Source organism: Aulostomus chinensis, chromosome 11 (assembly GCF_037954235.1).
Source record: "Aulostomus chinensis isolate RoL2024-O1b breed Wild chromosome 11, RoL_Achi_v1.0, whole genome shotgun sequence".
In the NCBI taxonomy this organism is placed as follows: Eukaryota; Metazoa; Chordata; class Actinopteri; order Syngnathiformes; family Aulostomidae; genus Aulostomus; species Aulostomus chinensis.
The window spans coordinates 8,731,643-8,758,165 of NC_141330.1; the positions used below are offsets into that span (position 1 = coordinate 8,731,643).

General features: G+C 41.6%; 2 protein-coding genes across 3 annotated transcripts; one reads left to right on the forward strand and one right to left on the reverse strand.

The window, feature by feature from the left end:
- Positions 1 to 2,719: 2,719 nt before the first annotated feature.
- Positions 2,720 to 19,075, reverse strand: gsk3ab (glycogen synthase kinase 3 alpha b). The gene is made up of 11 exons (XM_086218150.1): positions 19,009 to 19,075; positions 18,719 to 18,904; positions 11,797 to 11,984; positions 11,530 to 11,613; positions 10,472 to 10,582; positions 8,907 to 9,037; positions 8,114 to 8,318; positions 6,953 to 7,048; positions 6,256 to 6,442; positions 5,977 to 6,054; positions 2,720 to 5,518 (listed from the first exon to the last, which is right to left on the reverse strand). Exons 2-11 carry the CDS (start codon positions 18,891 to 18,893, stop codon positions 5,451 to 5,453), a joined length of 1,323 nt encoding a protein of 440 aa, XP_086074276.1. The 5' UTR covers positions 18,894 to 18,904; positions 19,009 to 19,075; the 3' UTR covers positions 2,720 to 5,450.
- Positions 19,076 to 19,519: 444 nt separating this feature from the next.
- Positions 19,520 to 26,496, forward strand: znf526 (zinc finger protein 526). Of its 2 annotated transcripts, none has more exons than XM_086218148.1 (8): positions 19,520 to 19,744; positions 20,197 to 20,595; positions 21,640 to 21,809; positions 22,865 to 22,960; positions 23,057 to 23,820; positions 23,915 to 24,050; positions 24,126 to 25,724; positions 25,954 to 26,496. In XM_086218148.1, exons 2-8 carry the CDS (start codon positions 20,307 to 20,309, stop codon positions 26,125 to 26,127), a joined length of 3,228 nt encoding a protein of 1,075 aa, XP_086074274.1. In that variant the 5' UTR covers positions 19,520 to 19,744; positions 20,197 to 20,306; the 3' UTR covers positions 26,128 to 26,496. The 2 variants fall into 2 exon arrangements, with proteins under 2 accessions (XP_086074274.1, XP_086074275.1); XM_086218149.1 differs by lacking the exon at positions 19,520 to 19,744 and adding an exon at positions 19,893 to 20,081.
- The last annotated feature ends 27 nt before the right edge of the window (positions 26,497 to 26,523 follow it).

Below are 26,523 nucleotides of genomic sequence, written 5' to 3' on the forward strand. Positions count from 1 at the left end.
GCACATCGCAGGATAACATTATTCAACCTTGAAATATTATACCGCATTGATGGGGCTTTAACAGACATGTTTTTCATTCGATATTATGGTTCAGAGGCTGCAGAGCAGCAGGGTGGGGGTTGACCTGGCTGGCTGCATGGATTGCTCTTCAACCTCTGCCTTCCTCTTCTGTGTCTCTCATCTTCAGTCATTTTTGTTGTGTTGTTTTTCTTGACATCTCTCCTCTTGATCGAAGCTGCAGCCGCATGTGTGCTTGGGAGGTAATTACTTAATAATTACTAGTTAAGTGAACAACCTCATCATTGAGCCCATTTTTTAGCTGAGCTTTTGAACATCTGCAGTAGCAGGGGGTTTAGATGTCTCTTGAAGAATCTTGCACTCCAAGTGGCTTCAATGCTGAGGTGCAAAGTAGCCTAATGTTCTTCATACCACACATATATCATATTTCATTCACTATTTATCATGTGATATCATTGGCTTCTTTATTCTCTTTGTTTTAAATATGTCGAGTGAAATGTATTTTGAGACAGTATTTGGAGGAGAATAATTCAAATATGTACATCAGAGATCATGTGACAAGATAGCATTTCCCTTTTTGTCTCTGTTTACTTGAGACGCTGAGGCGCGAATGTTGATCTGTCATTCATGTCTCAGTCGGATGATTTTCTCTCTAGCACAGCATATCGGATTTTTACAAGTACAAATATGAACAAATATTGGATGGATTTCCCTTTTTGAAGACATTCATGGTCACCCAATGAACTATTGACTGATAAATAGACTTCCCATGAAGCACAATTATCAGATCAAACTTGTAATTCTTCCGATGATTTGGTTTATGATCAAATCCATAGAAAGGCCACTCTAGAGTCTATGCTAATTTGTGAATGCCATGCTTACAAACTCAACTAAAACAGTGAAGACAGGAGTTAGCTTTGTAATTATGCAGTTTTATGAAGGTTTTTTTTTTGTCTTACTGTGTTCAACCATCATGAATGCAGTGATTAAATTCTTAAACCATTCATTAAGTGGATTAATCACAACAGCAGAACATCTAAAGGGAGTGAAAAACCATTATATTCATATTATAATGGTAATTTACTCCAAACAAAACAGAATATTTGGATGAGTAGAGAAAATACAAGAACAGATTAAATCATTCAAGTAACCAACGTTTTACAAACCTATTTTTTGTGATTTCTTCTGCATGTACACTGACATTTACCTCCAAAAAAGTTTTTGACCCCGACAAGTTCATTAAGTTTTTCTAAACAGAGGTCATTCTGCATGAATCTTCGTAGTTCATGTTTATGAATAGGAACCAAGGACTCGGCCTGTCAGTACAAGGGCAACACATCAGTTTAGCAGAGTTGAAGCTGAGGAGCAGGCAGAAAGGAAAAAAGGAAATCTTAGTCATGCACAAGGCAGCAGAGGTTCTGCCAGAGCCTATAAATATTTTCTACTTAGCATGGAGAAAGACAAAAGAAGAACGTTTCTGGACTCCATGAGACTTCATTAAAACCTGCTCGTTTTACAGCATATTCTGGTCTGAGTGAACAATCTGAGACACCCTGAGACAGTGTGGGAGAGGTTCGCCGGGTTGGTCCATCCAAAATGTTCAGCAGTATGAATGCTGAAGGCTAATTGTCCATGAACTAGCCCAGAAGCTTCCCATCTCTTCACATATTTGATAGAATTATACTGTGGAAGTCAAAGATTTCATCAGTCAAGGTCAAGTGTATTTCCACTGACATTTGCAGCAACTCGGATCCTATAACAACTGCTCTGATATAATCGTTCTCTCCCAGAGTTCACTGGTCCACCTACCTCTGCTGGAGAGTGCAATGAGGCTTCTTTGAGCCATTCCTGATATGATTAAAATGTACTGCAGACTCCATTTATTGTAGGATTACTACAAACATCAAAACCGCTACCGGAGCAAGATGGCACTTTTTCAATATGTCAAAACAAACATTCAGGGTCACCGCCCTCACAAGGCTGCACCTCCTGGAGATGTATCACTGAAAACAGATTGCATGCTGCCGAGTTGCCAGCAGGAAGAACCAAGCACAGGATGCATCAGTCATTTGTGCTCCATCTTCTGGAGGAAGTCTCACCAGGAGTGACATAACAAAATGGCTCCATGCCCAAACTTGCCGTCATCTGCTTTACATCAATCTTGACTTCATTAGCATGTTTCATAACATGTCATTAATGGGCAAGGAGAGCCCGGGTGCATAAAGGAGCAGCTAAACTCCTGTGGTACACGGTGTTAAACAGCATATTCTTATTTTTTTCGGTAGCCTAAATAAATAAATATATTTTGGTTCTGATAACAGAGAATTATACCCACTAATCAGAAGCATTTTATTGATATAAAGCCAGAGATGTCGTCCCACTGGAGAATAGAAGATCTCAGCGTCTTCTTGTTTGCATTGTCTTTCCAAACACACTTTGTACTTTACTTCCTGAAGTGCTGAATGCTTGCATGAGAATGAACGTATAATGTTTTAATCGCATAATGAAAGTAATCATATTTTTGTATTTCTAATCAGGACAATTAAATTCTCTTGAAAATGCCGATGCCTCTTTACTGTGCGAGAGGTCGCCGCTGTTATCGAGATGCTGTTGTGCTGTCACTGTGACTTGTACTCACACTATGATCATGGAAACACAGCTCAGTTATTCAGGTCCGATTAAATCATGATTGCCAGACAGAAACAGTTTCATCACTTTATTTATGAGTTTAATTATTTATACCAACAAACAAAAACTGTCTCTCTCCCTCCATCCCCCTCTCTTCGTCATCTCCTTTCTCCAACCGAACTGTTCCCGTCAATGACATCTCACCCTCACATGAGGGTGATAAAGGAGGAGGGTTGGAGCAAATGAAAAACCAAGCGTGACAGATCGGGAGATGAAAAATAAACATTAAAATAGCACATTTAGTCAGCTCTTCATTTAGGAGAAAAGTCAGGAGTACAGAGAGTGATGTCCATATTGTTCTCCAACACACACTCACTCACTCTCTCTCTCACACACACACACACACACACACACACACACACACACACACACACTCCCTGCAGCTGTGCTCAAGAAACTATAAACTACTAACAGTTCAAACCCTGTTATAGTCATACAACACAGTAGAAACACATGGTTGGACAAAGGAGATGATACACAGAGGATTCATTTTCCCCCCATTTCCTCCAGACACACACACACACACACCCCACATCTGTGCTCCTCCCAGCACAACAAAGCTGTAGATCCAGAGGCTTGTAACATTCCCTTCACATTGAAGTTAAATGGAAACCCTCACTTCCATCTGTTGGCTAGCATGTGCACTCACATACATACAGGACCGTTGATCGGACACACACATACACGGGCGCACACACACACCTGGATCAAAGTACAGTATATTGGATGTGAACGCAGATGACATTGCTGCACTTCATTAATTTGGAAATTTAAAACAAAAACTATTCACCCCAAAACCACCCCAGTGGAAAATTAAAGACTCCCCCCCCAACACAATACAATAAATAAAACAGTTATGACAACATTTATGGGGGAAAGGGGAAAGTCCTGAAGAGAGAAATGGAGGGAGAGAGAATAAAAATGAAACATTTTGTTCTGTTTTCCCCTCCTGAACCAGGGACCGAAATGAAATCGTATTTACAGACTGCGACTGAGGATAAAACAGTCCGGCCGCTGCTGTGCCGGTCTACTAGAGAAAAAAAAAATATTACAAGAACAACAATATAATAACAATAATAACAAAAATAACAAAATAAAATAAAAGGTACTTGATATTTACAGTTTAGCAGTGAAAAAAGAGGAAGAAAGGGAAGCAAAAAGGCAGAGGTGTGAGGACAGAAAGGAATGGGAGGGGAGGCTCCAATAGCTGACAGGTTTCAGGGGTTTGAGCATCGTCTCTGGTCAGATTATTACTGATAATAGTGGAAGTGATATAGTGTGGTCAACTCGGGCTCAACATGCACATTTGCGTGATGGATCAAAGACAAGTAATCCATGCCGACATCGGACTGTTAGGCTGTGTAAATCATTCAAGATCAGTTCCTACAATCATTATGGGACAGGAAGAACATGATGTGAGAGGAAGGCTGTTTGGGGAGGAAGCGAAGAGGGTTCGAAAGATTCACTCTCACAAACCTGACAAAACAGATTCAAGCAATTCAGCCACCTGATGCACACTTTCCCCCCACAAACAACAACAGCGTCTACTGGCTGAAACGACAACGAAGACGACAGCTGAGCAGTGAAAGCCAACAGTTTCTGCAATGAAGACACAACATAATCAAAGTGATATGAAACTTAACACCACAGAAGTGACATAATTGATGAAGTGGGTCTCCACCTTACAGTGCTAAGTAACGAGAACATTTGAGACATTTAGGCTTCTGTACTGGATGCAAATGGAGCCCCAAACCAACAGCTCTCTCCGCCTTAATCATCTTAACAGCTTCCCATCTTCTCTCTTTAGAGATGTGCAATACCTCCTTTTTATTAATTATGAAATGCTTGGTTTCCAGCTTGAGGAAACCATGAGCTTATACTGATGAAACTGAAACACGCTGCTCACATAAACTCCCTTCAATTTACATAAAAGGCAGTTAAGGAGCCAGTATTTGAAAAGAAACATTAAAGGCAGGCTGTGGTTTCCTCCTCTGTGATAAAATTTAAAACCACCTCTTTTCTAAAATGACGATGACAAAATCAGCCAAAATTGTCTGTTTATAAGCTTGGGTGTTCTTTGAATAAATTGGGCTGGATGAACATTCAACACTTTGACCCACATCAATGTGGTTTATCAAACACTACCTCCCAGTAATAAAGTAACATTTTGAACCTTCATAAGATGATTGTCATTATTAGCCGGGCCGAACAAGAGAACCTTCTCATTCTCAACTCCAAAGCCAATCTGGAGTCCATTGCATGGCACCACAGCCACACATAAAATCAGCAAATGTAAATAAAAGCAACATAAAATAAGGGATTAAAAGTCAATTGCAGATAATAATACAGGAAATGCACATAGCATGTACTCCCCCTCTCCTATTCTCCCAAACATCCCACATAACCAGTGTCAAGTTGCTTGATTCTAAAAGGCCAGACAAGGGCCAGCCTGACTTAGTTATGCAGCTTATATTCAGCCCAAGCATGGATATTTCAATGTCCACAACAACCCACATCTTCCTGAAACTCGCAGGCACAGAAACTGCTTACTGTTGGAAAAATGGTTAACATTCAGGGAACATAGCAATGCTGAGTATTTCTGTGGGTGTGTATAGTTTTTTTTCTTTTTTTTCTTCCTATTTTAAGGGTTTGGAGCCAGGAGGAATGGTGAGAGGAAGAAGAGCAGAGGAGAGAAAAGGAAAGTGGGGGGAGACGAAAATAAAGGATGACAGAGGGATGGATGCTCAGGTGCTGTTGTTGATGGATCCAGGTGCTGAGCTGGGCTGGGCGGTACTGTCTGACACACTGCCCTCTGCAGGGGGAGAAAGAGATTGTATTGTCAACGACGACAACAAAAAAGTCCATGAACCATTCACTGCTTTTTATTACTTGATTAATAAAGTGACTTTAATAGCTCTTCAATTTTGTTTTAGTCGATTCATAACAGTGTGAAAACAAATCTTTATCTACATAAATGGATCAGGGCTAGAGCTCAGACTTGGGTTATTCTTAGTTCAAATATGGGGTCACGTAGGCCAGGGAAACCTCATGGAGATTATACACTACTTTTTAAGACGGGCAGGATGAAATAATGAGAAACAACAAATATTACTGGATTACTGAGTGATTGTGGATAATTACTTTGGCTGTAAGGACAGAAAAGCCCTCAAAATAATAAAATAATTCATAAAATTAACCTGCAATGATAATAATATCTAGACATATCAAGTTCAGTATAAGGTGCAAGTCAGTTTCTGTGACCATACATACCATGTGAGGCAGGCGATGTCTGTGCACGAGCGTGAGGAGGAATGAGTGTTGAGTTCAACTGGGGCTGGATCGACAGCTCTGAGAAAACAAGCAAACAAATGTTTAATTAGAGGTACAAATTTGTAGGCCTGAGGGACAAATTCCAACATTAGAACCATTTCAGGCTGACCTAGATTGAACCGCTAAATGAAGTCATTCAAGGTCAAATAAAAGAAATCCATAATGGCAACAAAAGAAATCCATATTGGCAAAAAAAGACTGACAGATGGGCAAACTAACCAACGGGACTGAAGTTGAAGAGGAGCGGCAGTTCTCGTCCACTGGGCAGGCGGGTGTTGGGTTGGCGCAGCTCATCGAAGAAGGCGTGTGCACATGCTTCCAAAGGAGACAGCCTGGTCACCGGCGTGTATTCCAGCAGTCGAGAGCAAAGTGCAATGGCCTCTGGTGGGGTACGAGGCTTAAACACCTATTCAGAGAGAGGGAAACAGAAAATAATATCAAGTGTCATGGAGAAGGAATTTCAACCTATACTCTATGTTTCCAATGTGTATGTCGACGAGAGAGCAGACAGCGCATTTGTTTTTAAGTGGATGGAAGTGCATTTTGATACACTTAAACTAAACTGATGAATCTGTTCTCCAAGTTTTTTTTTTTTACAATTCACACTTCCTTTTTGTTTAAATCGTGAATGTAATTCAGCCTTGAGCTGATCCAACCACCAGGTGTGCTTCAGAAATAGAACAGTCTGTTTTTCTGGGATAACCTGTTTCTCTTAGAGAAGTATCACCTGGATGAGAACACAGCACAGTCTTGCTATATCTACCTTCATGGTAGTGCTCAGAATACTACCTGGTGATTTGTTTAGAGACTTGAGAGGATTTTGTGAAGATGGAATGTATCTCCATGCTAAAATACACATATGAAGCCAGTATCATCTACAAAGTGTTACTGCTACGAACTATGCTGCTTTAAGTACCTTTGTCCAAGGGTGTGCTTTGATCTGTGGGAATTTGAACTCTGTGTAGTTAGGGTTCATCTCTCTGATCTGCTCCCTTGTTGGTGTCCCCAGAACCTGACAAAAAAGTGAAAAATGTTAATATTCGTGAACATTAATTATCAAATTTAAAGATGTATGATGAAGAGTAAAAGGCAATGAAGTGGTGGTCAGCACTGATTATAACTAGGGATGCAACAAATAACCGATTTGACTCAGAAAATCGGTTTTGATTTAAAAGATGCGAGTGCATCGGTTCACGGACTCGTGAATTGGTCTCAATGTAGCTCGAACCGGCCAATGGCCCGATGATAAGTTATAAATTGGTTTAAAGTTGCTGATACCTGAAAACTGCATCTCCCTCTGACTCTCTCCCGCTCCCACCCACAAAACTGTCGCAAGACTTGTTGCAGATGTGTCAGGTAGTGTGTAAGTTTGTGAGGGTAAGTTGAAAATTGTGGACTCGGATACTGTTTACAATGTACCGGCAAGTTTAAGATCTAAAGTGTGGAAGAAATTTGGTTTGGAACTGGATAAAAGCACTGCCATAGGCAAAGAGTAAAACTGCACTAAAGTACTCCGGTAGTACGACAAATCTCCACACTCTCGTGGTAAGACAGCACAGGGAAACAGGCGATGAGAAGGCAAGTACAGCTTGCACAATGACAGGGCAACACAAAGACACAGACACACAAGACTTCTTCCAGCCAAAACTCACCCACAACTCGGCGAGAGCAAAGGTAAGATGACTCACATAAAGATTAATACTTTAATAACCGGACCGAATGGTTCAATTTTAAAATGTACCGTTCCTAAATTGTATCTTACCCCATGTATCGAGATGCGAATTGGTTTGTCTAATGTTGGAGAGAAGTACACCCTTAATTATAACACAAATTTTTCTTTTATAAACTTCAGTACACATGCATTACTGATGAAGTAAAATGAGGAACCTTTGGAAATGGAAATTGATCACAACTGAACAGCATTTTTATTCTCTACATATCAAGGTTGTAGACATCCAACCCTATGGTAAAAATACCAAAAATAGTTTCAATTCCACAATGTCTCACTCTGCCTCCTAAGTCTCTACATATCGATACTATTTGGTCTTCCTCCCTGTTTGTAGCACCCTTATTGTACCTTGATGATCTCTACTAGCTGGTCCACACCACTGTCCCCAGGGAAGATGGGCTGACCCAGCAGCAGCTCGGCCAGCACACAGCCGGCCGACCAGATGTCAATGTTGGACGTGTAGTCGGTAGCACCAAAGATGAGCTCTGGGGCACGGTAGTACCGTGAGCAGATATATGACACATTCGGTTCCCCTCGAACTAGCTGCTTTGCACTAGAAGGCAGCGAAGGGGAAAAAGAGGACAGTTCAGGGGAGTGTGACAGTCAAAATGTCTTTTTCATTGAATTGTGAAATGAGACGGACAGAAAAGGAAAAAAAATCCATGTCCAAAGACCAGCCAAAAATTCTGATGATTAGATTCTGTGATTCCACTAATTTACATACACAGGCAGGGATGAGAGGACACACCATGCATGCAGCGGTACAGGCAGTAGTATCGCAGTCACACATAAGCTAGCATGTTTATTTACATTCTTTGTCCTCAAACCTGAAGCAATACCTCATGAGATTTGTTTTAGAAATAATTAAACAACTTGTAGCTTAGAAACATGTTTATGCTGTAAATTGCTCCATACTTCTTAAAAAGATTAAAACAAACAAAAAATAAATAAATCAATAGGCCAAGCTTACAGAACAGCTAAACAGTATCTGGCAAGAAAATCGCACTTGAGGCATGTCTGCTACAAAGGCAAGCAGACAACAAATTAAACGTGGATGTAAAGTGAGACACAGGTCACCGCAATGGAAAAAATGGTGGATGGAAAGACATAAAAATGTGTGGAGCCAGCTTATAATTATTACCTGCCAAAGTCACAGAGTTTGAGGATGGCGGTCTCTGGGTCCACCAGGAGGTTCTGGGGCTTGATGTCTCTGTGACATACGCCCTGGGAATGGATATAAGCCAGACTACGGAACAGCTGGTACATGTACACCTGAGGAAGGGACAGATGCATAATGCATAAATTATAAGTACCAAGAAACAAATGAGGGATATTTTGGTATAAACTTCATATAATTTCATCTATCAAATCACAGTATTATCACTTACGCACATGGCTTTTGAACTGTGTACACATCATATACCGCATACATTCTCCAGTGTTTACCACTTTGTCTGGAGCGATCTATATATCTGACCTGAACTAAATCTGAGTCAAAAGCAGTACTGGGTTCAATAGATCAGGCAAAACAAATCTGGGGGAGTGGAGGTGGGGGTGAGGGTGGGGGGCTAAAGATAATGACTGAGGAAGAATTCCTTCATATATGATGTTTTTCAAACTGTATTTACATGGTGTCAGATACAGACTGCATGTGGACTGTAGACTGAAAGAATCCTAAAACAACAAATTGCCATCATCATCACCGTTATCATCATCATTACCCACATGATACAGAGACAGCAGGCCAGCTGCAGATTACAAAATGATTACAGATGATGGACGGATGAGAGATGATGGTGGTGGTGGTGGTGGTGGTGGGGGGGGGGGGGGGGGGGGCAGAGAGCGAGAGAGAAAAGGAGTAGATATCCAGAGGTCGAGGAGGGAGTTACAATACCACAAACATGCTTTGATGGGACCATGTTGCTGGAGGAAGAAGGGATGACAAGACAGAGAGATCAGTATGGATCTCTAAGCCACAGGGGAACAGCAGGCCGAGGAAGGGAAATGGGCCATGAGACAGTTATATTATGTCCTTTCTGCTGCTATACACACAATAAAATCACAAACACTCTACAATGAGCACCCTTTTAAACAGGGAACCTAGTGTACTGCAATTCCCAGGGCACTATCTTTCCACTTCTGCTTTCATAATCCCTAAACAGTGAGCCGTCTGTGGCAAACAAACAAACAGGAAAATACCTGGTGGTTCATTACATCCACAGGCAATTACTGAAACAAACTTTCTTTTGAGTTTCCAGTACAGATTATCCGGTAACTAATGATGCTCAAATTTCAATTTAAGAGATGAAGTCTTTTAAGTATAGCATATTTCACAACATCTCAGAGAAAAAGTTTAACAGTAGAAATGAAAGATGATCTTCAATATTACAATCATATATTTACAATGAGATACTTCAAACTATAGGAACCAGGAGCATAGATGTTTGCCAACAACTCTTCAGCTTGTAAAGCAGCACACATATTGTGGTTATCATAAAATGCTTCATAAGAAAAATGCCGTTTCACAGCTGAGATATCAGTGTGTGAAAATCCGATGAATGCGGCAAAGAAATGATCGGCTCAAGTCCATTCGTTTGTCTGTCTGCGTCATACTGTCCCCTTCCAAAAGAAATGGGAGCATAACTTCGGGTAGCATCGTTACCTGAAACAGCTTGAGTTTGTGTGTGTCTGCACACATCTACCAACCTTCACATAGATGATGGGGATGGTGGTCTTGGCCTTGTTGAAGTGCCGAGCCACCCTGTACACTGTCTCAGGGACATAGTCCAACACCAGATTCAAATACACCTCATCTTTCTGAGAAGGAGGAACAAAAGGAGAGAGGGATGTTAAGTCCAGGCTGGAATATGACATTTAACACCGTACAAAGAAGCAGTTAATGTTATTACAAAAGGTTCACAAGGAGAGTTTAACAACGTGGGCACAGCACCACATACTAAATAAGCTAATGAAAAGGTTGGTTGGTCAATGAAATAACTGCATATGAAAAATATGTGATTTTAGCTGCATGCAGTGATTATCTGTATTATTTTAAATGGCTTTTAGGAATAAAAGAGCAAAATTAAACACTTTTGCCTTGCACCTTGTGTGACTATGACTTAACAACTTGGACAGTAATGATGATACATGCAGCTCATTCACACAGCATTAAACTTACATCTATCATAATTAGTGTAAACACAACTAATTAACTTTGCTGAATAACTAAATTTAAATAGGAGTATAAATATATGGTGTAGTAACAGGGGCAATTACAAGGGATGATATTCATGTTTGCAGTTTGTATTTCATTCCCTCTAAAATATTTCAAGTTCAAATGTCATTATCTCTCAATTCCACACCTGTGAGCACACTGTAATATGAAAGTTCTTTTCCAGACTTAGTGTATCATTAAGTGTGCTGATCAAAGATTAAAAAGGAGTAAATATTCTTTTCCCTCGATGAAGTAAGGGATGAAAAGATAAACGGACTACTCACTGTATCACAATTCAAGACAGTCCAAGTTTTTCTGCCTCAATTTGTGACTTCGCTTTAAAATTATTTGTCAGATTTGACAAATGTAACTCATACATCACTTTTAGAAGGAAAATTACCAGGGTTTACGTTGAAGCTAACACAGAGACAAAGTTGTACTTGTCGAAAACATGTCCATGAATCAGCTGTGATGCATACACTGTTAAATGGCTGGGTGTGGTGACTGTGATTGCTACACCATAATAAAGATCACATTAGTGCATACAAACCTTCTCACCACTGGAGTAGAAGAAATAACGTAGCCTCACAATGTTGCAGTGGTCCAATTTCCTCATAATTTGCAGCTCCCTATTCTATAATGAAGAAAAGTGTAAGGGTCAGAAATGCAGGTGGTGAATCTTGAAATAAAGATGGCACATATTTGCACAGGACTTTAATTGATGCACTCAAAAACATCAGTCTCCTTACAGTGAAAGAGAACAGCTGAGACAAAAATAGTGATTTGTGTGTGCTCCTATGAAAACAGCAACACATACCTTAAACCTCTTGTCTTGGAGAACTTTCTTAATTGCCACCATCTCCTGGCTGTCAATGAGGCGAGCTTGATAGACCACTCCAAAGGAGCCATTTCCTATAACCTTTATGTCTGTGTAGGACACTTCCTGCGGGCGATCAGGGCCTTGGCCAGGTGTGGCTACCACTGTTGTCACTTTGCCACTGTCTCCTGTTAATGAGAGTAGAAATACACATCACCATCATCATCATCATCATCATCATCATCATCATCAGAGAGATCCTGAAATGATGAGTAGTGCCTGATAAGGATTGCGGCGGCTTCACACATATGAAGCTACCTATTTAAAAAATACAAAACAATGCAGAAACTGCATTTAAAATCAATGAGTGTTTCATGGATTAAGAGATCTTTACACATGAGAAACTCTGTGACTTAACCCCCCTTTAAACCAGTTTCCAACAAAACATCAACAAGCACTCTCTCTTTCTCTAAATGGTTGTGACCTATGTGGTGGCTCCCCAGACACACTCCAAGGCTGGGTAATGAGCTGATGCTTCCCACAGTACTTCACCCTAAAAGTCAGTTAAACCCCTTAAATAAAAGATCTGATGTGGTTGTGCTGGAACTGTATTTAGTTACAAATTAAATAATTGAATCAATTATTTGTATTTTATACAGTTTGTTATACACATTAGAGTGAATGTTCAGTTATTTTGATAAGGGGTTGTATGAGACACTTTTGCCCAGTCAGTCTCACCTGTCCATATTTCTAAGTGCAGCCGTATCTACAGTGCGCTGTATTATCCTGGCTGTATGTGTGCGTGGGACAGAGAACAAGCTCACCACTATCTACTGACTTGGCGTAAGTGTGTCATCCAACCCCACATCAATGTAACTGAACTATCGCTTTTATGACAATGTACTCGCCAGAGTTGCATAATGTTAGCAGCGACTAGTTTTATGCATTTTTGAAAAAGCTTCAACAGCCTTACAAGAAGACAGAAACACTTTGTCATTGTAAGTTCAGCCATACTGAACATCTAACTGATATTATATGACAGAAATAACTTCCAATTGCAAGAAGGATATGCAGAGATTACATTCTGAGCTGAGTGTGACTTGATGCTGTCTAATATTTGAAGGTGATGGCAAAAAGAAAAAAGTTCCAATGAAGGACTAAGGTGCATAAACCCAGCAACTTTAGAATAGATGAGTCCAATCAACTCCAATCAGAATACTGGCAGTAAACTCCTGCTTAATAATGCACCTGGATATGAGCTTTGATAATAATGAATGAATGAATGAGGAAATGAACCTGCATATATGGCTCTGTATGAGGGGATGAGAGGGGTTTTGGTCATTTTGCTGAGACAACTCCTAATATTTCCAATAACAGGAGTGGATGGGGACGCCAACTTTGTGGAAACTCAGTTAAAATGTGTGTTAAATTGGGATGGAAACTTCTACTATTGTGTCTTAACAGGGTATCACAGGCTCAATCACAGCTCCAGCAGTAATCTCAATCACCTCAGTGTCCCTATTCCAATAATACACGTACGCAGTACATATTCCCTAAGGATGAGTTGATATAATCCCAGATCAGATTATTCATAGTGAAATGAGACAAGTGAGAGCTCCAGCACTGTATCAGTGAAGACTTTCCAGGCAGGAAGAGTACAAGGTGTATGTTTTAGACTAGTCAAACAGTGTCATTGTCAGGCTAATGTTTGACATTGTAGAAAAGTGAGATGCTGAAGATCTAACAGTAACTGACAGTTCTAGTAAGGGTCAAGTAAAAGCTCTGTGCTTTGATGCCTGTCCACGTGTTGGGTCAAGAATAATTTGACAAATCAGCACCAGAAGCAATGACACTGGAAGGGGAAGAAGAGCAGAGAAAAGGCCCTTTGCCAAAAGGCTTGTCAGAGCCTGTGATAAAATTGCATGGACAGTAGCACACCCAGAAGTGCTACCATTTCCTGGGCTTGTTCACTTCGCCTGTCTCAACAGGACCCCTCCTGATCCCTGCATCTCAAAATGGAGTTAGAAAATGAAACATTCTGGCCTTTCTTATGGGCGGATGAAATCAAAAGATAGAAATGTAGCTTTATTAACTGACTAAAGTAACATTCAACTATCATATATATATATATATATATATATATATATATATATATATATATATATATATATATATATATATATATATATATATATATATATATATATATATATATATTCGTGTGAGATGATAAGGTGACAATCTCTACATTCTTAATAACAACTGACCATTGTATTATTGAAATCTTCCACCAAAAATATGTGGTTAGCAGGAAACAGCAGCCAACAGCATATCCACATGATTGGCCTAGAATTTAGATTTGATCTCTGCCCTCAGGTCAGCAGGAAATATTCAGCTTTGAGTTCAGTCACTGCATGGTTCCTGCACATTCCTGTATTCAAGCCCACGATACACTGCTGTTTTGCATTTCATTTCAGCATCATTTTCACTCTTTTTAAACAAGTTACGTCCTAGGGGAGAGCATTAATTATGGAATAGCTGTAGCATGATAGTCCCTTGAATAATGAATGCTAAGATGAGCAATGTGCCGAGTTGTCAGTGAGTAGTTTTGGTTGCTGATACATCAACGCAAGCGTGATGAGTAAGAGAAAATGGATGAGCTGTGTAACCAACACACCCACACTTAAAAGCAATTATCTTGCAGCTTAAGTACAATATTCGAGTCAACTTTTAATTTGACTTGCTTGATATCAACAGCTGCATAGTAACAGAAATATTTTATTTGCCTTTTTTGGCCAATTGAATTATAAAGGCACTTTGCCAAATATTATTGGTGGAGAGAACCTACTGCACAGGTATTGGTGCCCTGGATCTGTGCAAGTTTTCCTCTTCCATGTTAGAAGACGTAAGAAGACGCCATGTAATGTACCACTACATCTATAACGGCTTTATCAAATTGTTCATAAAAATAAAGATCAGAAAAACAATTAAATCAGTAAACCAACTAACTTAAATTCCTTTTATAATACTCAGTATAGATGTTTGGTAAAAACATAGATATTTGGCACCTATGTGTTAGTAATGTAGGACAAGGGAAAGAATCACAATATACTGCAGCATCAATATTTTGCCCCACCCCTGATTCATATGCAGGGTAACTTAAGGTTGGAGACCGCTGTGGCATGACATACTGAGTTGGAGTCATGCAACTGAAGAGACATAACAAAGACCTGAGAATCAAAATTATACTTCGATATGGAGTCAGTACCATTAGACCAGTGTGGGTGCATCCCATCGCTTTCTAATTTAATGTGCTGCTTCTAAGGAGTGCATGAGGTGCCATGTGTATGCACCTGAAGGTAATAGTTGAACTGACTTTTAGAATATACATTTTGGATTTATGAAAAGGGGGAATGAAAAAGATATGAGTAGAAGGGGCATGTAAACCTCGGTGGCAAATTTTTTTACCACTGGCATTTTAATGCTGGGGATCTAATTAAAGCTGCAAGTGGGTCCTGGCACCCCTGCGCACTTCAGAGAGTGTAGATGAGAGCAAAAGGAAATGATTATGTTCTACATGAAGGAGCATACAGACACATGCACTGTGGCTCAAATATGACTTTCTTTGTCCATTATGACTCTGACTTCAATTCAGCTTGTTGAGGTTTTTAGGCTGGAACTGTCATTAGACACGTGAAGTTTGGAAAAGATCAGACCAAAAGGAGTCCAGTAACTATAGTTTTATGGTACATGTCAAAGGAGTGGCAGCTTCCTGACCTCAGCAACACAATTCAACAAAAACTCACTTTCAGGTTGAGGTGTCCATGATGATTTTTTGTTAGGTAAATGTGGCCAACCCAATAGGACTACATTAAAGTGTGAAATTAAAGTGTGAAATGAACAAAAAACAAACTTCATGGGATTTTCTGTTGCCACTAGGGGGTGCTATGACAAATCTGCCCCCAATTTTAATAAGTTCTTCCTTAGCCAATTACACTCCTCCTATTTTGGGGGAAAAGGGGAAAAAGAAAATCAGCTACGTAGGTTTTGTGTAATCCTGCTGACAGACCACCAAAAAATATACCTTCTGTGGTAGAAGTCATTATTATTCAAATCAGAGAAAACTGTTTGTTTTGAAGACGAGAACATGTCAGGAGGAGGTATCTAATACTTTTAGAGGCAGTAACTACAAGTAGAGGTGTATAAACGTATTAATCACACCCAGATAGCACCAATGCAATATTACAAGAGACCAACAATAATTCCATGGTTGATGCAGTGCAGTTCAAAAGCATCACAAATTACAGCCTTACAAGCAATTTCAATAAGTCAACACCTTTCTCAAATAGATTCAATAAAACTGAACATTTTAATCTTGAAGTCACGTAGGGAGCAGTTACTGCAAGCAAATTGTATTATATTGCTTTAGGTTGTTCTTGATAAATGGGCAATTGAGTATATATTAATCTTTCTAAATAACTAGGTCAGCTTTGAATGTATTATGATTAACAGATAAAAAGTAAATCATGTTCTCTCATGTATAATACTGTGCAAATTAGAGCATGAACAAACAGGCCTTTGTTTTCAGTCTTTTATTAGATAGAAATTAAATGTGGTCATTGCTCTAAATTTTCAGATTCAAATAAATGTTAAGACCGGATTGATTTAGGCCAAAATCAAAATATGAACTTTTTAATTGCAAAGACTTTTACTACTTCTTTTACTCCTAAGAATGTAAAAGACAATGTTTTGGAGAGGTTTAATGCACTTTTTTTTTGTTTACTAGAATACTACATTATTCACCACAAGCATAAAAACCATTTGAAATGATTGTGAGCTAGAATCATAAATTTAACAGAATCTTAGACTGATGATTTTCATAGTGCCTCGAAAGTGGCTGCTACACAAGAACAACTGTTTCTTTCAGTGACGCCACTGATAAAATAACTTGCATGTCGCCAAATTGTCTGACAACAAATACATATGTGTATTAACCAGACAGTATGCCACCCACTGCTACTATTGTATTAATGTAGATTCAGTGTCGGACTCTGATGACAGCTTGAAGAGACAATACACATGGGTCCATTTTTGTTGCCTTGCTCAAAGAACAAATTCAGAATACACATACTGACCCCACAGTGGAGAGCCTTCGTGTTTTTGCTGATGTCTGCATGATTCACAGACTAAACCGACATATTCAGCAACAAGACTGCCTGAACTTTTTTGTTCAACACTAAATACAAATTAAAGACAACATTTTGTTGTATGAATGACAGTACTGGCATTCATAAGGACAAATTGCAGAGAGAGTAGAGACAAAAAAAAATTCTTTAAATGACTCCTACATAGCACTCAACAGAAGGCAAACACCATGCTTTTGGAAAAGCTGAGGTTTCCCCATGCACATTAAATAAATGAGACCTGCAATCTCAGATGTATACACTCTCAAGAGCTTATTTTTTGGGGTGTTAAAACAACCAGGATAATCTGAACAAAAAAGTGGAGAAGAAGAGATGCCTTTTCAATGCGGTCAGATTTAGCATTGACATACTCCCTTACAGCATTTCTGCAGGGACAAGAACTAACTTTCACAACCTGCAGCAGATCCTGATGGCCTTAAGTGAGACATTCTAGAATTTACACCATCAACTCGCATTAAAAATAAATTAATCCATTCCATGCAGAAGGCTGAGTTATCTTTAGCGGTTATTCTACCTGCTCTACTTATTTGGGAAATTCAGTGTGATTTTCCATCAGCCAAGATAACTACAGTTTCTCCTTCCTACTTTCCGTATGCGATTTCAAACAGGTGCTGAAATGCTATTTTCTGACTTCGGGTCTCCTCCAGTTTGTCCTTCTTCACACCTCTGACTAAACCCACAGGTCTCCAGCCAAATGCCACCACTACGTAACTACGTGACCCCAGACCATTCTACAAGGTCTTGTCATCATAACGTAACCAACCAAAGGCACTTTCTATTGTGTTGCAAAGGAAGACGTGCACAGATGGTGAAGGCAATGTAAAAGTCAATGTGAAGAACATGATCATGACTTTTGAGGGTGTGCAGGCATTTAATTCATTGCCACCCTTCTCCTCCAGGGATGCATGGAGCCACTGCTGTGAAACATGCCCCATACGTGTGAGCAGAGCCATTTTCACAGTACCCAGCTACCTAATTTAAAATATGACCTGGGATAGATTTCTATACGCGATCAGTTCAGTAAACGTACACCAAATGTTGAATGACGTGTAACAGGTGAAGTTTAATAACGGTCATTTAGAGAAAGACACGTAAACGTTGTTTGGAAGGCACCAGTTTGGGTGTTCACCACTGGATATGATTAGCAACCGTGTATAGGCTATCACACAGCGTCATTAACATTAAAGGCAACGATGGCCTTGCCTGGCAAAAAAAAAAAAAACCTGCAAGATCAGATTAGAATAGGACGACGCCTATAAACCAAGTCTAAATATACCATTTCCATACGTTGGCAAGCTACCTAGCTTCCATTTCTGTTATTTATGACGAATCTATTAAAGCACAGCTAACGCTAAATGTACTTAGGTAACTGTTACAGCTAACGAGCCAATAATAAAGGTTGGGAAGTTACCTGACAAGCGTTATTTTCCGTCGAAATGCAAATGCCTTAATTTCGGGCTTGCCATCAGAAGCTAAGGATAAAGTTAACTCTTCGTTAAAAGCCCTTGATCGCAGTGGTTCTTCAATGGAAAACACAGCTAACGTTAGCTGGCCAGCTAATTTAAATTGGCTAACAGCTTGCTAGCTAAGATTAGCTCCGTGACAATGACCGACATTCGTTATACAAATGCCAACACATTTCTCAAAATAATACACAAAGCAAGCCACCATAATAACAGTCGCCTTGACTTATTATTGAAATATAAAGCAACACTTACGGGGCAGTTTCAAATTCCCAAAGCTCGTCGAACTGCCTCCACTGGCTTGTGAGGCCCCAGCTTTTCCTGTCGAGCTTCCGCCGGCTACTGCTGATCCGGCACCGGCTGCAGCGGATCCGGGAGCTCCGGGAGGCTCAGCGAATGAGCTGGTCCTGGGCCGCCCGCTGCCGCTCATATTTGTGTGAACTAAAGCCGGGGTTAAGAGTGAGCGTTATAAAAAGCCAGCCAAATACAGCCTTCAGCTACATGTGGGTATTTAAAATTTCCATAGAAATAAAAACTACACTTACAGCGTTCTATACAGGTTGCCCGTCTCCCCCTTTCTTCCTCTGTAGAACGGTGATGGTAGGGGGGGGGGGGGGGGGGGGAACTAGGAGTTGACGCACAACGACGTAAAACTCTCAAGGGTTACTGGGAATCAGAGTTCCTAGTGAGCTACGATTGAAGGGTGCATTTTTTTTTCAAGACACATTTACGCAAAGGTGCTATTTCAATGCCTCATATCCAAGATCTTTCAAGATGGGTAATGTTACGGGGTAATGCTCAGCTGATAGAAGTAAGATTAATGATGACAGTCAGCTCAGTAACTACCTGTAATGAGGCGTCAACATTTCTGAAATAGTAAGGCCTTCAATAAAAGAAACATTATTGGCAAATAAATAGAGCAGAATAACAAAACAAGAGCTTGTCAAAAATACTCTGAGGAAAAAAAAAATCACAGTCAACAAAAACTACAATGCCCATCAGTGTTGCAGTATTTATGATTGATAATCAGGCTGTCCAATCACTAATTTTGAAATGTTGAAGACTACCGCATTGGGCGGAGCTTCCTATCACAAAAATGGAGACAAGCGGCGGGCTAACGTTTCACTACACGCTTTGAAATGCATTTTTTTTGTACACCACTTTCAGTTTCTCGATTTCCATGTGGAAGACAGTGAGAGCGGACTTTCAAAAGAATTTACGGATGCGCTAATAAAAACGGGACGTCTTCAAACAGGATCGTCCAACGAGAGTAAATGAGAGGTAAGGAAAAGAAGGGCCCGCCGTCTTAGCCGGAGAGCTTCGGGGAAAAGTGGGTAGCGCCGCCTGACGGACCGCCCGATGAACCGGGAGCTGCCGTCAGGAAATCGCGGTGCCGAGAAACTGGTCTGCAATATAGCGGGGAGCGCCGCCAACAGCTCTCCATACGCCATCACACTGTAAACAAAAAGACATGAAGCACGCCTGAGGTCTAAATCAGACAGGAGGCGTCCGTAGCGTTGCTAATTACAGAGGGCCACCTTTTAGCTAAAGGCTTTGTTAACGTTACCACTTGCCGTTTTATGCTCCGTTGGTGTGTTTGTTGCAGAGAGAAATGAAGGTGATGGCGATGAGCGTGTTATTACCCTGCTTCCGCAAACCCAGTATGATACAGATGTTTGGCAAATAGTTCGGTTTTACATTGTCTTATTTATTTATTTTCCTGTTTGCTACAGGTACCATTTTACATTTCCCTCCTCGACGCCATCAACCTCTCATGGTAAAGATAGAACTTTTATGATACACTTACAACACACGCACACACTCACACACATATAGTGGTAACATGGCTGAACATCAGGAAGAGGCGGAAGGTGTGTATGTGGAACACCAGTACATGTGCAGCGAGTGCCAGCAGCTCTTCAATACCTTGGAGGATGTGCTGGTCCATCAGCAGATTCACACTGGACTAGAAGGAGAAGCTGAGGCCATGGCCATCCAGGGTGTCTCAGACATGGAGCAGACCCAGCAGTACCAGTGCCTGGAATGTGGGGCCATCCTCCTTGACTCTGAAGAACTGCTGCAGCACCAGGAAATGCACATGAGGGAAGCTGGGATGGAGGTGGAGCAGCAAGGTCAGGGATTTCACTGTGTTTGTGTGTGTTTTTTTGTGTGTGTGTTTGTGTGTGTGTTTTGTGGAATTATAAGAAATTGGGTTGACTTTGCAAGATGATAACTGGTGTTTGATAAGAAAACGTAATGTAATAACACCATCACATCAAGATCTTCATCCATCGATTTTCTATACTGCTTCACTATACTGATGATCACTTTTGATCATCATCATGCTAGCGTCATGGCTGGCCAACAAAAATGTCATCCATGACACTAGCATTTTGACATTTGCTGTGGGTTCTTCCCCAGACCAAAAACTTACGAGATTTTATATTGGATTATAATAATAACAATAATAATGCATTTTATTTATAAGGCGCCTTTCAAGGCACTCAAGGTCGCCGTATAACAATTAAAATAACAGCAAAACAATTAAAACATAGTAGAATAAAAACAAGTAAAAGCATAGAGTTAGCAGCAGATCACCAAACTATGGAACACTGTAAAATAATCTGTGGAAAACAAAAGTCTGAGACTCAATAGTTTTGAAAGGTGTTCTATTGTAACGAAGACCACATTTTGGATAAACATCCCGTGCCTGCTGGGAAGGTCATTGTGGACTGCTGGACTCAGTTAGCTCCTTATGTTTATATTAGGTCTGATAAACTAGAATTTTTGGGGCTCCAAACATACTTGGTTTTAGTGGTTGATGGTGATATCAAAGGAGGGCAGCACGGTGGTGCAGTGGTCAGCACTGTCGCCTCACAGCAAGAAGGTTCCAGGTTCGAGCCCCGGCTCCATCACAGGATCTTTCTGTGTGGAGTCTGCATGTTCTCCCTGTGCCTGTGTGGGTTCTCTCTGGTACTCCAGCTTCCTCCCACAGTCCAAAAACATGCAAGAGGGGATGAGGTTCATTGGATATTCTAAATAATTTTATTAGTATTCGTATTCTAAAGTATTTTCTTTACTCTAAAATTTGGAAACCTAGATAGATCAGTTTTAGTACTTTGTTGTATATGTATTAGTCATAACAAAACAAAGAGACCTGTATGATCGTTCCTCAGAGATGTGCGAGATTCTTGAGACTGCAGATACTGGGGCCGAAGCTCAGGCGCCTGGACCGGTCCAGTACCAGTGTCTGGATTGTCTGGCCCTGTTTGACTCACCTGAGACCTGGCTGGAGCACCGGCGGACCCACAGCAGGAGCAGCACGCACAGCAACACAGAGACGACAGTAAGGGACCGAGCATCAGACCTTCATTTGTGACTGACTGCAGTCCCTCAACAATCTCTTGCTGCTAAATCAACACATTTGATGCCGGCCATATTTTGGCTTCCTGGAGATTATTTACACAAAACACACTAATTTAGATTTCAAATAAGTTGCTCCCTGAATTTGTTGTATATCAACCAAGAGCATGTTATTGAACATGAAATGATAAGGGTTTTTTTGTTTTGTTTTTTTTTCAAAATCCAGAATTAAATGCTGCGGGAAATTTCTGGATTATGATATTTTAATTGTAATTTAGTCATGTTTTTACAAGAATGGAAATGATGAACCATGTCTGGAGATGAGTGCCAGCAGAAATGGACCTGCTGCTAGAGCTTCTACCCTCAAGTATCAGGGATGAAATACGGACATTCAGCCCATGAGGCTGATTAACATGCAGGCACATCTGCTGGCAGCCCAATTTTACAGCATTCTTGCACAGTAAGACTCACTCTGTGTTGGCAATCCCACACTAAGTATCAAGTTTGAGTCACTGGTCGCCACTAACAATGTTGATTTGTTAATGTTTGTATGTTTTAAACATATTCACAATCCCGCTGATGAATAGTTTTAATGTCCACGAACAGTTTAGTTTTAGATTTTTTTTTTTTTTTTTTACTCATTCATGCTAATTTTGATCACCTCTGGAGATTTTATATAGTTACATTTTTTTTTTTAATTCAAAATACATAAGTGTTTGACTCACCTGAGACCTGGCAGTGTGAGGTAAGCAATTTTGTGAATCATTTCATCTATTATAGTGTAGTTACTCAAATGCAAAAAGAAAGATGATCAGCCAAAATGATCGACATCATAAACTAGTTATTGGCTGCCCCGATCTCTAAATATCAGTCATAGAAAAAAACAAACAAACAAATAAGTTGCACAACATATCTTTCACTCTCAATTCAGCACAGGATATCTCCTCACAGATGAGTCACTCGAACAGCGGCTCTACACCCCCATCATCATATCAATTCTACAGGTAACGAGCATGTTCTGTTTTGTTTTGCTTTCAGGAGTATGTGCTACAACCCGATGGCACCATCACTCCTCTTAGCAGTATGCAGAACTACGTCCTGAGTGAGCAGCAGGCTGGGGAGATTCTTGCACAGGTACGTGGATTTAATCACCACAGCAGAGGCATAGATTCCGAGAGGAGGTGACGTGTTGGGACGTTTCATGGTCTAATTTGGTTGTATCTCCTCCAGGTACTTGCCCAGCAGCAGCAGCAGCAGCAGCAGAAGAAACGTCACTCAGTCAGCTCCCACTCCTCTCTACTGCCGCCAGTGACACCAGCCCCTGGCTCTGCCACTATGCATCTTCAAATTCTTACAGCTCAAGCCCTGGCCGATAACCCCAGCAATCCCAGTCAGCGTCGCTCCAAGCTGCCCCCACTTTTGCCTGCTGTAGGGCAAGCCTCTCAAGGAAAGCAAGGTGTCGTGGCGAATGGGGTCCAGAGGCTAGAGTTAAGGTTGGCACCAAATGTCCAGGAGGACCCCCAGCCGCAGCCAACAGAGATGGTGGTCATCCACCCTTACGAATGCTCCGAATGCTCCCTTCTCTTCCAGTCCCCAGAGGACTTTCTCCAGCACCAGGGGGAGCACTTCCTTGGTCAGGACAAAGAGAGTGGCGAGGCAGGGGTCATGAGTGGCTTTGAAGAGGTTCGAGGGAGAGAAGAAAGTGCAGAAAAGATAGACAACATCAAGATTAGAGTAGTAGAAAAGAAGGCAGCAGTTTGGGCCAAGCCCCAGCAGTGTACGCTATGCAGCCGCACCTTCACCTCAATCAACCGGCTGACTGCTCACAAGCGCGTGCATGAGCAGGGAACTCATGAATGCCCAGAGTGTGGCAAGATCTTTAAGAAGGCAACATCACTGCAAACGCACATGCGCACTCACTCAGGTGTTGCCAGGTACCTGTGTGTGGACTGTGGCCACGGCTTCACCACTGAGATGACTCTCATCATGCACAGGTAAAAAGTGTAAGGTTGCCACACAGTTACGGACTGGCAGGAGCATTTGATTCTGTCTCAGTATGTTTCATCTTTTCACTCTTTTGTCCCACAGGAAGTCCCACACTGCAGACCCCCTTCACAAATGTCAGTTCTGCAACAAAACCTTCACCAACATGACAAAGTACCTCTATCACCGGCGAACCCACCTCAATCCTGATCCATTTGGCACATCAACCCCTGCCTCCATGGTAGTAACATTAACACACCTCTAAGCCTTAACTAAGTCTCTTGGTTTAATCTGAAATGTCTGTTGTCTACTCTAGGTCTCAGCTCCAAGAAGAGCGTCCCTCTCTGCACTCGCCATCCTGCAAAGAGCAAGAGAGAAGAATCATTCTTACAATCATGAGGAACAGATGAACCTGATGGCCCCTCTCACAGAGGAAGAGATGGAAAAATTGGAAGAAGATCCACTATACAGTTCCCAGAGCCAAATGGAAGAAGGTGAGAAGGAAGGAGGTAACAAAGTGGAGGTGTCTGGCTCACCTGAAGAACAGGTTGTCACCCAAATGGTGGATGGTGCTGCCAAAAACCAAAAACCTGTTGTCTTGGATGACACCGGCACAGAAGCCACCCCTAACTCATCTGGCTCAGTAGGAACTGCTGCATCCACATCATCGGACAAAGAATCGTTTTCTTGTCGTTCATGTTCAAAGACTTTTCCCTCCCAGCTGCAGCTAGTCCACCATCGACGCAAGTCCCATGTGACAGAGCGTAGCTTTATGTGTGGCATCTGTGGCAAGTCTTTTAAGAAGCAGATTCATGTGCGTAACCACATCCGTACACACACTGGTGAGCGACCATTCCAGTGTTCAGACTGTGGTAAAACTTTCTCGTCTCTAGCTAATCTAATGCGGCATAACCTCATCCACTCTGGTCTGCGCCCATATCGCTGTGATGTCTGCCACCGCTCCTTCTCCCAGTCTTCCAACCTCCGTCAGCACAGCTTGCTGCACTCCAACACTGCAACCCTGTGCTGCCCTGACTGCCCTGCCACCTTTCGCTGGCCCAACAAGCTTGCTGCACATCGCTACACCCAACACCCAGGATCTCCCGCCCCTTTCCCATGTCCCCACTGTGAGGCTGGCTTCCTGACCAGGAGGCAACGAGACAGCCACTGTCTAGAGCAGCATCCCACCCTGGCACAAGCAGGCACAGAAATAGGAACAGGTAGCAGCACCCGGAACCAGACAGAGCTGAGCAAAGATATGACTGCAGAGCCCTCCACCTCGAGCACAACAGAGATCAGACCATCTGATTCCACTGGTCTGGTGCGAGGAGGCCTAGACTGCAACATTTGCAGGAAGAAGCTCAATTCTCCGGCCAACCTGCGACTTCACAGACTGAGCCACTTCGCCGTGGGCCCTGGGCGACCTCGGGGCACCTCAGCAAAGCGGCCCAAGGCCCACCAATGTCCTGTTTGTGGCAAACTATTCGTTTCTTCCTCTGGAGTAGCACTTCACCAGAGGGTCCACACTGGTGAACGCCCCTTCCCCTGCCAAGTGTGCGGCAAGCGTTTCCGTCAAAACACACACCTACGAGAGCACCTACGCACACATTCTGGTGAGCGGCCATTTTGCTGTGAAGTGTGTGGAAAAGGTTTTATTCAGAGTATGCACCTTGCTGAACATCGGCGGACACACACAGGGGAACGGCCACACGTGTGTCCTCAGTGTGGCAAAGCCTTCAAGACGTTCTCCAACCTAAGGAACCACAAAAAGACCCATGCCAGGCAGCAAAGGCTGGATGAAGAGGCTGCTGCCATGGCAACCAGTTCTACTAGGGCAGTAGTGGAGGCTTCTGCCGTCGAACTAGCTAACAGGCAGCCTCAACTCGTCCACATTCAAGCCTCAGATGTCCAGCAGGTCAGATTGGACTCCCAAGTCTCCTCATGAGTAAAATTCACAATTGCCAGTTGAAACCACCGATTTCACAAAGCTCCTATGAGCCATTTAACATACCATTACCTAAGCTTGTTCTGTCTAGATTGATATAAATATATAATTAGAGGTGGTAGATTGACTTTACTGTGAGATACAGCAATACATTGGTCTGTGTTCGCATTCTAAGCCTGAATGCTCTTTGTCATCCTAGGCACAGGGCACTCCTACGATCATGTGCAACGAGTTTGGGGAGACCATAGCCATCATTGAGACCAGTGAGGGAGGGGCCCTGCCTCTGGAGCAGGCCTTGGAGATTTTTCATACAGCTTTAGAGAACGGCCTTGCCATGGACACAGTCGCCGTGGATGGACTGCAGCTCATTTGAGGGCTGACAACAATCAGAACAAAAAGATTTAACTCTTGAGTCAAACACTGTTCTTAAAATTGATGACTGACCTTCAGAGTATGAGATCAAAGAAAATTGACTGGAACCAACAAAATGCAGTCTAACAGACAAAAAAACAAACTGATGTCAGTTTGTTCTTGACAGATCTATGATGTATTGAAATGGATAATTAAGTATCAAGGTTATGGCTTTCATCATGAAAAGGGACCATTGTTGTGCCTCAGATGACATTCAGAGTGTCAGTTTTATCATTTGAAATAAATGTTTGTCTCATCATGCTGTTTGGAGCAAAGTTGTAATTAGATGAAATCATTAAATGTTTTTTGAAGGTCATCAGTCTCAACCATCATCCATGGCTCTTATCACATGACTTAA

Coding starts and splice junctions, on each gene's coding strand:
- gsk3ab (XM_086218150.1), bottom strand. CDS start 18,893: ATGAGCGGCAGCGGGCGGCCCAGGACCAGCTCATTCGCTGAGCCTCCC. Junction 7,049..8,113: donor AGCTAGTAGAGATCATCAAG/GTACAATAAGGG, acceptor CTTTTTTGTCAG/GTTCTGGGGACACCAACAAG. Junction 6,443..6,952: donor AAGCACACCCTTGGACAAAG/GTACTTAAAGCA, acceptor CTCTCTGAATAG/GTGTTTAAGCCTCGTACCCC.
- znf526 (XM_086218148.1), top strand. CDS start 20,307: ATGGCTGAACATCAGGAAGAGGCGGAAGGTGTGTATGTGGAACACCAG. Junction 23,821..23,914: donor ATGACTCTCATCATGCACAG/GTAAAAAGTGTA, acceptor TTTGTCCCACAG/GAAGTCCCACACTGCAGACC. Junction 24,051..24,125: donor CATCAACCCCTGCCTCCATG/GTAGTAACATTA, acceptor TGTCTACTCTAG/GTCTCAGCTCCAAGAAGAGC.